This window comes from Trematomus bernacchii, unplaced genomic scaffold (assembly GCF_902827165.1).
Source record: "Trematomus bernacchii unplaced genomic scaffold, fTreBer1.1, whole genome shotgun sequence".
Classification (NCBI taxonomy): domain Eukaryota; kingdom Metazoa; phylum Chordata; class Actinopteri; order Perciformes; family Nototheniidae; genus Trematomus; species Trematomus bernacchii.
This window is the reverse complement of record NW_022987641.1, coordinates 4,619,646-4,635,465: the sequence shown is the minus strand read 5'-3', so window position 1 is coordinate 4,635,465 and position 15,820 is coordinate 4,619,646. Positions and strand designations below refer to the sequence as shown.

Genomic DNA, 15,820 nt, shown 5'->3' with positions numbered 1-15,820 from the left:
AAAGTCCCTGTCTTATCTTCCGGGTTTATGACATCCTCTCATCTTCATATTCTTCCACAACCCTCTGCTGCATATGTGTGCTTGCTTTATTTCCTGTCTCCTGTTGCAGGTCTTCATACATTTTAAACACCAAATAGATGTGTTTCCGCTCTTTCCAGTCATCTTCCCTGCATTTCCATTTACCACAGAGAGTGATAGTAGGCTCAGCTATTTTATTTTGACTTGCCTCTCCACAGTTTCAGGCAGTTTGAGAGAGGCTGTGATGTGGTTTGGGGACCGCAGTGCGCTTCCTATTCAGCAGATAAACAGCCGCTGCAAGGATGATGTAAATCTCTTTTTATAGTGTCAGTCAGTGCAATTTGAGGGAAACACATATTGAGTACTGCCACCTTTCACAAATGTTTTTCATTCTACCCCATTCAACTCGATTTTTCTGAAGAACTGTATAAACAACATGGATTGATTTCCTCCCTCAGGTGAATTCTTTGGAGGCCGAAACATAAATCCCAACAGTTATTGTGCATTAAAAGGAAGTGAGCTCGCAGCTAACACTTGGTCAAATGACCGTGGTGAAACGTCGTCAGCTAAAAGTCTTTTATGGTCAAGAACCAATGTTTCTATCAAGAAATGCAGTATAAGGAGTACTGTGATTAGTATGACGTTGAACTTAGGTAGACAAATATATATTATCTAGATTGGTTGATGGGGTAAATATCCTGAGGAAAATAATAAAAATGTCCCCAGATTACAGTCGTAATATTATAAGGAAAAACTTGGATATTTTCTGAGATAAAATGTGTATATTTACACATTTATCTTGTATTTTATTTATCTAAAACACTACAGCAAGTTATGCAAAACATGTATCTTTAATCTAACATATATTGTATACTGTAATTGTATAGTGAATACAGAAACACTGGTAGGGTGAAGGCCCAATTCACATGGGTCACCTTGCAATACACCTCTCCATCTGCGGTCCCTGTTAGGCCTCCTGGCTGTTACTACCCAGCCGGGGGTATTCTGATGAAGTGAATGACATTGAACCCCCGATGGACAGTGTGTCCCTGGAGGGGAATGGAGAGGATTTAGAGGCAGAGAGTCACCCAGTGTTGATGAATAGAGCCAATGACCCCCAGATACAGCACAAGACCACTCTAAGACGTCTTATAAAGTGGGCAGGTCGTAGTCAATAACACGTTTGATTCAGTTTATTAGGACTATAGAACAAGTTACAAAGGGCTCAAATAAAGAGTGGAAGAGAGTGAAATAAATTGTCAATTAAATGGAAATGGAGATTGAAACAGAAGCAAGGAGCCAATGTAAACTTGTAAAGAATACGATGTGTTCCTCAGTGATTCAGCTACAACAAATCATGTCCTTCTAAAGTTTGTATTGACACTCACTGCTCCACCAGAACAGTCAATATTGGTTCACTTACTACTCATTATAATATTGTACACTATAGCCTGTTTAACCTTGTGTACTCGTAGCTTTTGTGGAGGAAGTTAATTATGTTGCAAGTGATTAGCTGGTAGGTGTTGCAACATCACTTTCCTGGTTACAGTAATCTGTTGTTGAGTGGAAGAGAAACATGATACTGCAGGTGTGGCCGAGCTCTGAAGATTACACATTTAAAAGAAGTAATGCTACTCAACACAAGGATAATCCTCCCTCGGCCTCAGGGCTGTAATTTGTATCCACTCATGTCCAAACAAACTTGAATACTTGAAGGTTTACTGTATGAGAGAGGTGATTAACCTGATGAGTAACCACCCAGGAGAGGAGAGCAATGTGATGATACGACCACATTCACTAGAAGTGGGGAGAAAAGGCAAAAACGACTATTTGCACTTAGTTTGGGGGTGGCCTTAAACATGTGCTCTCTGTGTATGTGGTGGTTGTTAACACATTCTGCAAACATAAATCAAACTGTATCCCTCCATTGAAGACTTCCCTTTTTGTTATGTGAGAAATGTCATTACAATTTGCAGATCTTAGTCAAGAGGTGACCTAAAAGCGCCATGAAGTGATGTCTTGTGTTCCCTAATGTGATGTTTTGTTGTTCCTGCGACAACCGAGGCCGGAGGCGTTGTGTTTTCAGGATGTCTATCCATGTTTGTCCCAATCTTGTGAACACAAAGTCTCAAGAACGCCTCGAGTGAATTCATTTCATTTTGGTTCAAACTTCCACTACAACTCAAGGATGAACTGATCAGTATTTTGTTGGACAAAGTTGAAAGTCTTTGTGACCTCACAACACATTTCAAGTTGCTCTTGCTGCATCTCAAACTCCCTCTCTTTACAATCTGTGTCCTTTAAGTCACAGCTCAAGGTCTTTTTCTTTAAAGGAATGGCCTCTGGGGATCATTTGGAGTGATGTTTGTCTTGGACTCCATTAGTGATGTCAGTGGCAGGGTGGCCCAGCCCGGCTGTGTGTATCTGGGATGATGAGTTTTGGATGAAGGCCCAGCCCTCCTCTGTAGGGTCAGTGTGGCCGTCAGCCAGGGCTCTGCACAGCCTCCTCTTTAAACCTGACAGTCTTTGCTTTCCCTGGGACCTGAGCATACACACATAGCAGGGTGTTAGACAAGCAGAGAGGAGAGGGAAGGAGCTCTTGATCATGGCATCCTCTACGCAGACAATCATAGTATTGGCCGCACAGATAGAGGAGATAAAGTCAGCCACTCCCCAGGCTGCCTTCAAGGGAACCATGAAGCCTTTTGTTAAAGGCAGATTAAAGGCCTTTACAACAAAACGCTTAGTAAATTGAATGTCTACAGTTGACTTTACGGCCTTTTATTCGACTGTATTTACTCTGCGGGCCAAGGCCATTACATTCGCTTTTAGTTTAGTGCTCAAACAATTAGTGGGAAATGATCTGGTCTCCACCAACCACTGGAAACTGCCTGGCTCTTTAAAAAAAGAATATGTGCTCTGTGGAAGTGAACTGAAGATCCAGCTGATACATGTATGGCTCTGTGGGTTTGTTACTTTGAGCCTAACATATGGTCATTTCATCCATTGTTTTTATACAAGTATTAAAGAGTGGCTTTAAGTCATTTTTCAAGCAAAAATACCAAACATTATCAATTACACTCATCATATGGGAGGATTTTCTTCTTGTCTCTGTTTTATGTCATTTTAAATTAAAACTAGGGTTTTAGACTGGAACTCAAACAAAACAAGCACTATTGTGTTGCTAGTATTTTGTGAAATGATGGTATGACACACTCTTGATGGATTAGTTGGCATTTAGTAATCATTACTTGAATAAATGATGAGTGTGTGCAACGATAAGACACTTTTAGTAACCTCATTATTGCTTTTTCCAAAGTAATCACGTTAGTGTAGATGCATCTTGCCACATTGACCCAATGAAACGTTTCTATTTGACCTCAGTTTCAGACCACATCGCTCACTGTGGCAGCAAGGTACGGCTCTAATTTGCCCCTGCGAGACCACCTCCTCACTTCAATCCCAGGAAGAGAGCAGCCTTGCTTTTAATCTCGTCTTCTAGCCTTGTACCCAGCAGAGAGCCAAAGCTGATTAGCTGATTGCATCCCCTTTCCCTTAAACCAACCCAAACACACTTTTGCATCAACAACAACAACAACCTTGTCCTCCCGGCACCTGGAAGAAACAGCAAATTGGCAACAACAGCAATGTTTTTAAAGGTTTGTCATGTCCTTTAGAGAGAGGTTTGTCTGCTTCAGATGCTATCACATCTTACTGGAGTGAGCAGTATGTGATGGGCGGGTGTTTCCTTGTTTCACAACAAAGAATGATGTGTCTGCTCTGAAACCTGTTGCATAGATCCTAATCTTTCCAAAGCAGTGGGAAACCTGACTTTCTTGTGTGGTGTTCATGCCTCTAGTGTCCAAATCCATCCTTGTGTTTTCCACCTCGCCTCTAATCTGCATATTGGACTGATGGATGGATGAGATACTCGAACAGCACATCAAATGACTCAATAGCTCCAGTGTCATTAATTATAAACCTCTCTGGCAGCAGCACAAGGTGAAGTTATGGAGAATGGCTGTGCGCGTAGAGTAGTGCATTACTCTTAGTGTTGCGTGCTCGCTGTAATCTATCTTTGCACAGGATACTTGATTAACTGACTTGGTCACAGATATTGGTTTCCACGCAAGCGAGCCAGTTGTTGTTTAAAGGCAAGGACAAGGAATGGCTTACAAGATTCTGTGTGGAAGCTGTGCAATACCGCTCTTAGTGTCACAGTATTAATACAAAATGTTTTTAAGTATATCCCGGATGTATTATGATAGGGAAAATCTATACAAAATGCATGATGTATAAACTTTGGATTTGATCTATAACGGCATAACAAGTTTCTGCAGGTCTTCAAAACCTTGAATTCAGTTCCCACCAAAGAATACTTTTAAAATGTATTTAGCGTTTTATTTTGAAATAATCTATTGATGGTTTTTTACCTACCGTAGAGGGTAACTTCCCAGAATGCAATTTTACATGAATTAAAAGGAAGTAGTGACAGTGTTCTCCAAGTGTTATCCAATCAATTGGCCTCCAATCAATTCCTTTGAACTAAATATAAACCTAAGCGATCTGCAAACTATACAGCTGCTCATAAAGTTGGAATAATTTGACATATTCCTCTTTTTATTCCCATTTAATTTTCACTGTGATATGTTTGGAAGAGATTGATCTATTAAGTTTTGAGAAGATATACACTTTATCTATCAAGAATAAGTCACACTGTCACAATCATTTCAAATCCAACTTTCATCAGTGCATAGCAAGTCGACTGAACATGCAAAACAGTCACATTTCTATTTAAGCAACAAATATGACGCTAATAAATAATAAATATTAAAAGTGGAAACTCAAACTACGGAAGTGCCCTATTATCTCTCAAAGTAGTACCAAATGCCGTTCTTATTCTCTGGAAACAACAGAGTATATTGAAATGGAAATAACAGAAAGTAGGTTTTATTTAGTTTGGAGTCATTCATTTGGATGAAGCCACTGAAGGATGTGATGTTCAAAGACGACCCCAGAGAGCCAACATGTTCTATGGAGCAGTGAAGGCTGCTTCGAGGAACCGGCCCCTCCTCACTGATACCCTGATGCAACATGAGCTGCACGATAAGTGACAGGGCAGCTGTGGCATTTGCCCCGGCCTGTTTCTCTGATAACGGAAACTTCCTCACCAATTACGGCCCGTTCCCATCATCCCGCATGTCTGTGAGCGGAGGGCTCTTTGTCAGCCGCTGCGCTAATGGCTGTTTCAAATGGGTCATAAAAGAAAACTGGGCTTTCTGTGGCTAGGGCTTTCACGGGGTATTCTTGTCAAGAATTACAAACCCACGCCTCAAATTAAAGTGAATCAAATCAAAGACTGTGTCCTAAAACACTTATCCACTATTCCTTACATAATAAACACTCCATATAGTTTACTCTCGTGAGAAATAAAGTTGAATTTGGGGCACTTATTACCACTTACAGGCGTTTTCTTGCCAGTGTCAGTTCATAGAAAAAGCCCAGCTGTTCTTGTGCTCTGGTGATGCCGTGGTTTTTAGTTTCCAGGGGGAAGTCTTCATGTTACCACTTCTTCTGAATTCTCTTGTCCAATTCATATTTTATTTGTACGTGATCACTGATGTTGTGATAGCTGTGTCGTAACTGTGGCGAACATAAGCTGTGGTGGTTTTTCCACCTGCTTTAGTATTGACGCGTATTGTTTCTGGTTAGGGTTGGCCTGCTTGTCTTTTTGTGAGCAGGTTAACAGATTTTCTTTGAACCTTGGTAGGAAGAACAGCACTGGCCAAACGGGGAAGCCTTTAACATCTTAAGAGGATCCACTTCATGGGGAGGATACACACAATCAATTCTGCCCTCTCTAAGTGACCTTCTGGTTCTATTTCTAGTTATTCCTGTAAGTTTGTAAAAGTGACTACCTGCTGTGTATTTTAATGGTTGCATGTAAAAAACCCGTCACCAATTCAGAGAAACTCTCCCAGTACGGACCCTGTAATAGGCCCTTTCAGCCCCCTCAACTCTCCATGGAAAAGAGGATTTACACCCTATAGAAAGACGAAGTAGAGAAATACTAGATTACATTGGATTATTATGCTATTTACAGCTAATAGACACTGATTACGGTGCTTTCTTCCTTTTTACGATCAAGCATATAGCAGTACAAATTAAACCCCTGCACTGTCTCCGATGTAAGCTGACCTCATTCTAGCCCCTCGTGTTTTTGAACTACTTTCCTGTTTGATGAAGAGAAAGTGCTGCCTGGGATTCAGACCATGATGACCACAAGTTCATGCCCTCCTGGCCCGGCAGCAGCACTGGGAGTACCATTCCAATCTGGGTCTGAGCCAGGCGTAAACTGACACAACAGCAGCTGTCACTCAGAGCCGGCTGCTGTAATTACAGAGTCCCTCCTGCGTCAGACATAATGTAGACAAGGCGCTGATGCACACACACAGAAACATAATCTCCCTGACAAACAGCCTTCATACAGGATGGAACCTGGCTTATGGTTTATTACAAAATAAAGAGACACTGCTTAAATCCTTCAAGCCCAAAGCTAATATAATGAATTCTAATTAGATTAGCCTTTAGCTGCCTGGGAAAGGATGAAGTGGAAGAGAAGACCTGCTGGTTTTTGTGCAGTAATGCAATCTGGGATAAGAGCTCTTAAAAGTGCTGGGCAATTACGTGGGTTTGTGTAAAGGGCAATGTCACAACCTCACATACTGGAGCGGGGGAGCTAAGCTGAAGGATGCTGGGAAATGTGTTTTTAAAGCAGTGTACATGTTTAGCAAAAATAGTTGTTTAGAGTTAAGAAATGATCACGGGCATATGGCACATGTATTTGCCCCATAAAACACCACCAAGGGGGAAAGGAAATGGATTGTGTTTGTAATTGCAAGGTGCAGGTCACAGCAAACAATCAATTTGAGTAGTTTGATCACAATCTGGACTTTATTAGTTATATATGAAGTCACTCGGCTCCCTTTTTTACAGGAGCTAATATATCTAATTCGTCTAATCTCATAATCAGGCCATCACCCGACCCCAGAGTCGCTCATTTCCGCTCTTATCTTATCCACAGTTCCTTCCTGAAACAGAAGGAGACTTGGATGATCCTCATGCTTAAATGCACCCCAGTTTTGGCATGAGCAACAACCCAATATATTCCTGTAACTGAAGCTGGTGCTGATGCTACGCCTCCTGTAACGACACGCTGTAATGTTGGTTTTGCAAGATGAGCGTTGGCCCCTGAAACTCTCCCTCCTCCTGGCTTGAGTTTCCCAGTTGGTACTTGTCTTTAAGTTTTCGATGTCTCCATGTTGGCACCGGGATGTAAAAACGCCTGCCCAAAGTTGTAGAACTCAGCTACTCAGGGACATTTTGTTTTACAACGTTGGCTTTGTTGTTTAGTGAAAAGCACTGATTTAGCACTGCCATTCAATTCGACTAATGCTGCCTTAATTATTGACTGGATTTGCAGCCATTTGGTCTCAGCCAGTGTGCAGCTGTCGAGCCCGCTTTTCTCCGTGTCTCAGCAGCTCCCGGCTGACCCACTAATGGAGGGCTTGTGTGAGGAAAAGCTGGAGGCAGCGTAGGAAATGCAGAGTTGCAGCTCAAATCAACCTGCAGACCTCCCGGGGAGCGAGGCTTTGAGGAAACACAGAAAAAACCCTCAGTCAGAAGAAAAGGAAAGATGAAATAAGGTCAGAGTGCTGCTGAGTTGTTTTCTTACGCCTTCAGCATCTCCAAACTTTACTTTGAAAGGACCCTGTGACTTTGGACATGACGCAGTACTTTGTCAAGATGGCATCATAACCTGAGAAGCTGGTCCCTGGAGGGTTCAGCGTGCGTCCTTGCTGTCCAGTACTTTGACATTTTTTCTTTCAAGTCTTAAAACAGACTGTAAAAAGCATGCTTATCTTATTCATCAGTGACAACACAACAAGGTTAATAATGACACACATTGTCTGAGCTTTATTCTGCTCGTCCTTCACGACGCATATGATTGAAGAGGACAGGATCCGGGAATTATAAAAACTATCAGGCAGCCTGGAAAAAAGACGAATTACTCAGTAGGGCTTTGTATTGTTAAGAAATGACAGTACAAGTACCTTTCAACCCTTAAAGTGATACAGATACCAACAGAATACTTAGTTGAATACCATTTATTTAACTTTATTCCTATTTTTTCATGTTAATGAAAGTATTCAGTTGCATAGATGCAAGAACACTTCTCATCCCCATCCAGAGAACAGACTGTACGTGTTGTAGCTGCTGCAGTAGTGGGCTAATCACATGGCACATTAAAACAATGAATCCTTACAGTGATTGGCTGCGAGAAAAACAAACAAATAGTCCTACTTTTTAAAATGTTGGTACAAAAAGGATTGGTTGCAGGTATCCATTGACTGGAGAATTGTAGAAACGTGCTACTTGGTTACCTTTACCTTGCCTCGGTAAATACTTGCATTTTAATACAAATTAAAGCTGCAAGCAGCGTTGAGCGGGTCTTCGACGCTCCGCAGGCTGTTGTCCGCACGTCGAGGTGTGTAGGTGTCTCGAGGACTCGGCCAACGTGGGAAGTTTCAGGCCGATGGGACAATGTATTTAGGAGTTACAGCAGTATCATAAACATTGTGTTTGATGGCGAGTGATCTATCGCCATGGCAACGGCATTTGATGACACCCCATAATACGCTTAGATGTGTTCAGGGCCGGACCATTAGCCATCATCTGAAGTCTGGTGCAGTTTGGAACCTTTTCCAATGACTTAAGACAACATTGTGTTTTATGGCGAAGGATGCGTTGCCATGGAAACGGCATATGATGACATCCCAGAATAGGCGTAGAGCTGTTGAGGGCCGGACCATTAACTGTCATCTGAAGTCTGGTGCCGTTTGGAACCTTTTCCATTGAATTAAGACAACATCGTGTTTTATGGCGAGTGATGCGTTGCCATGGAAACGGCATACGGTGAGATCTCAGATTTCACGTAGAGCTGTTGAGGGCCGGACCATTAACTGTCATCTGAAGTCTGGTGCAGTTTGGAACCTTTTCCATTGAATTAAGACAACATCGTGTTTTACGGCGTGGGATGCGTTGCCATGGCAACGGCATACGGTGAGATCTCAGATTTCACGTAGAGCTGTTGAGTCATGGACCAGTGATATAAAAGTGAAGATTGGGGGACGATGGGACCGTGTCCATTGGATTTACAGCGACACCGTGTTTTATGGCGAGGGATTTGTTGCCATGGTAACGCCATATTAAGTAACATCAAATTTGATGAAGAGCTGTTCAGGGCCGCAGTGTTAACCATCATGTGAAGTTTGGTGGCGTTCTGAGTATGTCAGTTGGCGTTATGACATCATCGTGTTCCATGGTGAGGGATCGCCTAGCATCGGAGCGAACGCAAACTTTGGCGCCAATTCACGGCTATGCCGTGCGAAAGAAAAAAACTTCCGTGATAACTTTGAATTGCCCATGTCTCGAGACGCTACCCGACGAATTTCGAGTCGTACGGATAAAGTCCCTGGGAGAAGATAGATTTCGTGCGGAGGACGAAAAACGCGATAAATCGCGTTTTTCCGACACCAAATTCAAAATGGCCGGCTTCCTGTACGTTATTTTATACCCCTCCAAGAGGCTTTTTGGTTTGTCTCCGCACCCTAGATATGCGTAGCGAGTTTCGTTCGTTTACGTGAAAGTTAAAGTGGGGGGAGTTTACGTTAAAAACGGAAGTGGGCGTGGCCTACGCAATTTTTTACGCAAAGTTCCGGAACCAATTACACATCTGAAGTTGCACCACTTCTGACGCGCGTGCAACATTTGGTGAGTTTTCACATATGTTGCGGGGGTCAAAGGTTTATCGGTCGCTGCGCAACCGATTTCAATAGGGTCTTCGCCGACCTAGGTCTCAGACCCTAATAAACAGATTCTTGATTTAGCTAATGTAGCTCCTGTTTTCATGTTGGCATGTGGGGGGAGGCGGGACATAATATCCTCTCTGGCAGGCGGAGGTAAAGGCTGGAGGGGGGGCTGTCTGACCTCAGAAGAATGCATATACGTGTGTGTATTCAAAAGCCTTGACTCTGGGATGTGCGCGTCCATTCCAACACTTTTCCAGCTGCAGGAACATTTCCATTGTCAGGCGTTAATCCGTAGTGACTTTCAGCCCCCCCCGCTCTCGTCCTTGGGCACACGGGGACTCTGTGTAGCACAAAGCAGGAATGTCAGGGGCCTCCGTCAGCAGAAGACCTTGATCGACCTTCTTAATTCAGTGTCTCTGCATACAGAGTAGTAGATCTGCAGATATTACCTTGTCTGTCAATTATATATAGGATTAGAGGGTCTGTCGGAACTTGTGTGAATGTAAATCTCAGTTGACTTTGCTTTCAGCCTGAAAGCCTTAGTTTGTGTGACGCATCGTTTCCACTGCAAACCAGAGGAAGACATAATCAAACACACACACGTCTTTTTTTGTGTGTTTAAGGGAGAGTAATTCAATATTGCGGGGGCAGAAGGCAGAATGAAAGGAAAGCAAGTAAACACAAGATTGTTTTGTTATCTGGGCCGCGGCTGGCTCGAGGGGTTTTGATTTCTGTTCCCTGTCTTTGGGCAGACATGCCGGGAATCTGCAGCTCGGAGAGAGAGAATCAAACAAGCAGACTTGAAGGAAAAAACTCATCTTTGGTACAAATCACAAGCTCCACTGAGTCACTAAAAGTGCTGATCCAGCGTCAGCCTTGGCTAAATGTTGTGCTATTGTTGCCAAGTGCAAACGTTTTATTGGTAGGCGGCATCCTTATCAGCACTTTCTTTTACATGCTGGTTAGCAGATGTTGGACAGGACTTGACGTGCTCAGAGACAGGAAGCTGTCATCGTGCCTTTAAGAAGCGTGTGTTTGTGCATCATTGACATGGTTACACACTGCAACATTGGCAGCGTGGTTGTGAGCTTTTAGCCCACACATCCAACACAACGCTTTGATCAGAGAGACCCATATCTGCAGCATGCCTTACAGAGGACAACAGCAGAAGTCACATGACGGCTCAGATTGATGTCAGTTATTGCCTAAAGAAAGAAAGGTCTTAGAAAATCAATTTCTCCTTATGTTAAAAGCCATACAGTTACAAATGTGCTGTGCCTCAACATAATATATTGTGTTTATTATAATGCTTTCATAAATTCACTTTTTGACATCCTCAAACTGTATCCTACAATTGTATTTTCTGGACTAGGATTTTATGAGATGAACCTTCTCTCCTGTCTGAAACACAGTCTGAATATTATCGACTGTGATAAACCAGCAGCCATACTTATTTATTCTTCAGTTGCACATTTGCGCATGGCTTTCCTGGAGCCATAGTCCCGCCATAATAAACATCCAACGTCTCATTTTTCTCAAGTGGCTATAAACGCCTGCTGTTATATTGTTGTCTCTGTGGGTTTGACTGTAAATATTTGGCAACACAATATAGAAACCAGACAGAAGCACAGAACTGCAACAAATCCACAATAAGTGTCTCCTTCTCTTTCATGTTTGAAGGCATATTGTTACAGATAAACTGTGCCGCTTCTTGCTCTTGATAATCCATGGAACACTAACTCGCCCGTTCTGACTTTCTATGTTACTTTTTCCATAATGGATTTCACTGTTTTTCAAGAAAAATGTCAACATGTGTTGGTTTCAGCTTCCTAAATGTAATGGGTTTTTTTCTTTTGCATGTTGTAAATTTAAGTAAATAGAATATTTGTATAGTTGAACTTTGTACAAAAAAAACTGTACAAAGTGTCTCATTGAACTCTGGGAAACTGGAACAGACCTTTATCTTATGATTTTGAAAACATCAAACAATTATTTTATCCATCTATCAAACAATTGAGCAGATTAAGTGATAAAGAAAATACTCTTTAGTTGCAGCACTAGTTTGATTAATAGTTTCTTCTGGAAAAAGCATTGAGCGCTGAAAGTAACTGAAAAATATCTCGCAAACCTGAGCACATAAAACAAAGCTTTCACCCAGGAAAATACTACATTGTTAGTGGAAGCCATCTTTTGTCGTATACTGTATGAAGGTTAATTGACAATTTGACCCACAAATGATCCAAATCTTAACATTCAGGAATCGCTGAAAATGGGTTAGGGTTAGGGTCACTAAAAAACCTGCAGTGGATTCTGACATTGCTCATGATTTTGATTTAGCTAGTCAGTCCATTGCACTCCTACCATTATCATAGCAGTTGATCTAATTAAGGTGTCATGGAATAAGAGTCACGTCAATCATCATTGGAAGAATGACACAGTGCCAGCGTGGGTCACTTTATTCTGGGTGTGTTTCAGACATTCTTGATTTTGACTGAGTTTCAGTGAGTCTAGATTGTTGAATAAATGTTGAGGCTAAACAGCAAAGCCTTCAACTAATGTTAGTTTGGATATGTCTCCATGTCATTTTTTATCATGCAAGGATATCCCTGAGTCTACACTTATTTACACTCAAATATCGTAAATGATTGCAAGAGAAGTAATGCAATGTCTCTAAAACAAGGTTAAAGTGTTCTTTGGGATCAGATAGATGTAAGTCAAGTGGAATATTGTTATGATGATTGTAGTTGTACGTCCTGTGCTTGTGCTTTGGTCGTCAGATAGTGGATATCAGAGCTGTAAAGTCACGATGTCCCAACCAACAGGTGGTGTTCATGTTGGCCTGTGGTGGCGTCCAAAGGTCACTGGGAATCGATTTACATCCTGATATTGACAAGATTTTCTGCCAGATTGATGATATTAAACACTTTGAATTAGGGCTGCACGATTTGGGGAAATAATCGAATTGCGATTTTTCTGACAGATATTGCGATTACGATTCGATTTGCGACATTTGTTTTTAAGCGACCCTACCGAAGTTAATTGTAAAATGCGGCCATATCTCCGGCTAGGAAGGTCGTATCAACGTGCTCCTGTCTCTAGCACCCCCGCAGCCCGAGCTACGAGTGAAAGAACTAAACTTACATGAAACTTCCCCTGCGTTGCTTTAAAGTCAAGCTTCAGTTTAAGATTCACCCTGTAATAGATGTAGAACATGTGATGGAGCATTACTAACCTGACTCAGATGGTTTTTTTCACCAAACCATCTAGGAAAGCTCCATTGGAAGCCATTTGGAAAAGTATTTAAAAAATACTTGGCAGGTGATTGGATCAATCTGTCTATCACTTACTATCATGGGCCACTTCTGATTGGTTAACAATGACTGGTTCATGTGGAGCACAGCACTTCTGATTGGTGTGGATGACTGACACACAAGAAGAAGAAAAAATCGCAGGCTTTGCGATTTGATAATTGCATCATTTCAAATCTCGACTTCAAATCGATTAATCGTTCAGCCTTACTTTGAATGCATTCACGTTAAAAAAAACTCTGAATATTTACATTCACCCACCTGTCTTAAACTTGATTTTTTAGCACCTGACTCTTTATTCCCAGTTTGCAGACTGGTTTGTATGAAAAATATTGTGCATCTTTGCAAGAGGTAGTTAACAAATCCATTCAAAAATGCTCATCAACATATTTGGGTTTTGAGGTGTTGGTCTGACATTACATTACATGTCATTTGTTACACGCTTTTATCCAAAGCGACTTACATACATTCAGTACAGCCTCCCTGACAATACAAGTAGTAGGAAGGGATGAACTTGGAATCTGGGAAAATGTTTTTTGGGTATCCTTGTACCACACATGGGAGAGAGATCCTAGAAAATGAGGAATATAGATAGCTGCAACAATGCAGTCTTTTAAAATCTCTTCTCCTAAGGAGTCTTTGTCTGCTGAGACACACACGCACACACACACACACACACACAAGCTGATGTCAAATTGCCCCTAAACCCCTCTCTTTCCAATGTATGAATATTCATGCCATTTATTATTATAGATCAGAACAGAGACATGTCAAAACTGATCCAAATTTGTTTTAATGTGTTCGTTCTATTCCAAAATATATCAAGCCATTTAAGGCAGCATCACATTCATTCAAAATGTGCTTTTACAACCTTGCCACATTAGTGTGATTCACAGTTCAGATTTGGCTACTGCTACATCACTGAGTACTCACACACACGCTTCACAAGTACTTCCTGATAACAGTATTTAAACAATGTGGCTGCCAGCCCTCACACTCATTGTATCCTCCTCCTCCTCCTCCTCACTGCACAGGAGCCGTCTGCAGAGCGGGACCTGGACGGGTTAGGGGAGCAGGCGACAGACGGACACACCAGACTGACGGACATCAGCGGGGGCACAGAGGGCCGCAGCATGGCGTCCATACCGGAGTACTACGCCGGCAAGAACGTGCTGATCACAGGAGCCACAGGCTTCATGGGAAAAGTGCTGGTGGAGAAGCTGCTGAGGGCGTGCCCTGAGGTCAGAGCCCTGTACCTGCTGGTCAGACCCAAGGCCGGACAGTCCATGGAGCAGAGGGTCAGCGACATGATGACCTGCAAGGTAAGAGCTCTGTGTGCACTGTGAAGAGTTGATATGTTTATATATGGAGGATTTCACTCGTACCAAACAGATCTCCAGCAATATGTTGAACCTTCACAGACAACTAACACATTTAAACCTTACATGAATGCCACCATTGAATATATCAGTACGTAAGAGAAGTAAACTACGACTCTTGGGAATTGTGGTGATCCAAACAATAACAAATAATAGAAATGCATGGTTTCAAGATAAACAAAGAGAGTAATAATTCAAACCTGTGGATAAACTTATAGTATTGCTATAGTATTTAGGAGAGTGACTTAAAACACATGATTTCACAAAAAAAGGAAAAAGTTACTTGATGATAAAATGATGAGGGTTAAACTTTTTTTTTTTTAAATGTTGATGAAAAATAAAAAGAAGAAACTTAAAGGATTATCCTGTAAAAACGTTTTTATAACCTGTTAATTCGCAAGCAAATAGATCAAAATGTATGGATTACTAGATGAAATGTTCTTACTTGCCTCTCTGGGCTTAAAATCCTCCCCCTACTTTGCAACTCCATTATAAACAGCATTGAACATTGGGGAAAACGTAATCGTACATGTATGTCTCTACATACATGTACGATAGCACATGTACCTGTAAGACATGTCACTCTGCCTCATTTCTTCACCACTTTTCTGCATGAATCATTCTTCAGGGTTAAATGTAATGCCTTGGTTTCATTACATTGTCTGCCAGCTTTCACTGTATGTTAAACATGTGGAAAACTACAAATCAAAATATTTAAAAAACATATTTGTCCTCACCAGCACAGACACACACAGCATTCATTTAGTAACCATCAAACAGATATGAGATAGTGTTTAATCGCTACGGCAGCATTTGGGAGACCTTCATGCCAGGTGACGCCATGGCTGTTTGGATGTTTTGACTAGGTCGGCTGTTAATTCAAATCATTATTCAAACCCAGGGATGTTCAAATAGCATTGCATTGTGTGTTTACAGAGACATAGAAATGTGTCTGTGAAACACAGCAGCAGCTGCTGTTGCCATGGTGAAGCAAACTCAATGAACCCAGAAGAATTTCTCTGAGTTTAAGCAGAGACACAAAAAAGAGAGAAGCTGAGGAAAGGGAGAGTATTGTGAGGGGAGGAAGAGGAGGGAAATGAACAGGTGGCATCAGTTATATCAGGCCAACAGCAAAACATGACTCAACAAAAACACCCAAACTATTTTGGACCTAGTTAGGGCCGGAGCATTGACACCGGTTCTGTTTTGATGTGCTCTGAGGCAGCTGCTGCTCTACTTTGAT

The 15,820-nt window shown here is 41.8% G+C and overlaps 1 protein-coding gene across 1 annotated transcript in view; it reads left to right on the top strand.

Annotated features, from left to right (window-relative positions):
* Positions 1–15,820, top strand: part of si:dkey-97m3.1 (fatty acyl-CoA reductase 1) — a 43,986-nt gene that overhangs the window by 2,028 nt on the left and 26,138 nt on the right. The window contains exon 2 of the mRNA XM_034133466.1: positions 14,233–14,520. Coding sequence (XP_033989357.1) covers positions 14,233–14,520 — 288 coding nt within the window. The remainder of the gene's footprint in view (positions 1–14,232; positions 14,521–15,820) is intronic.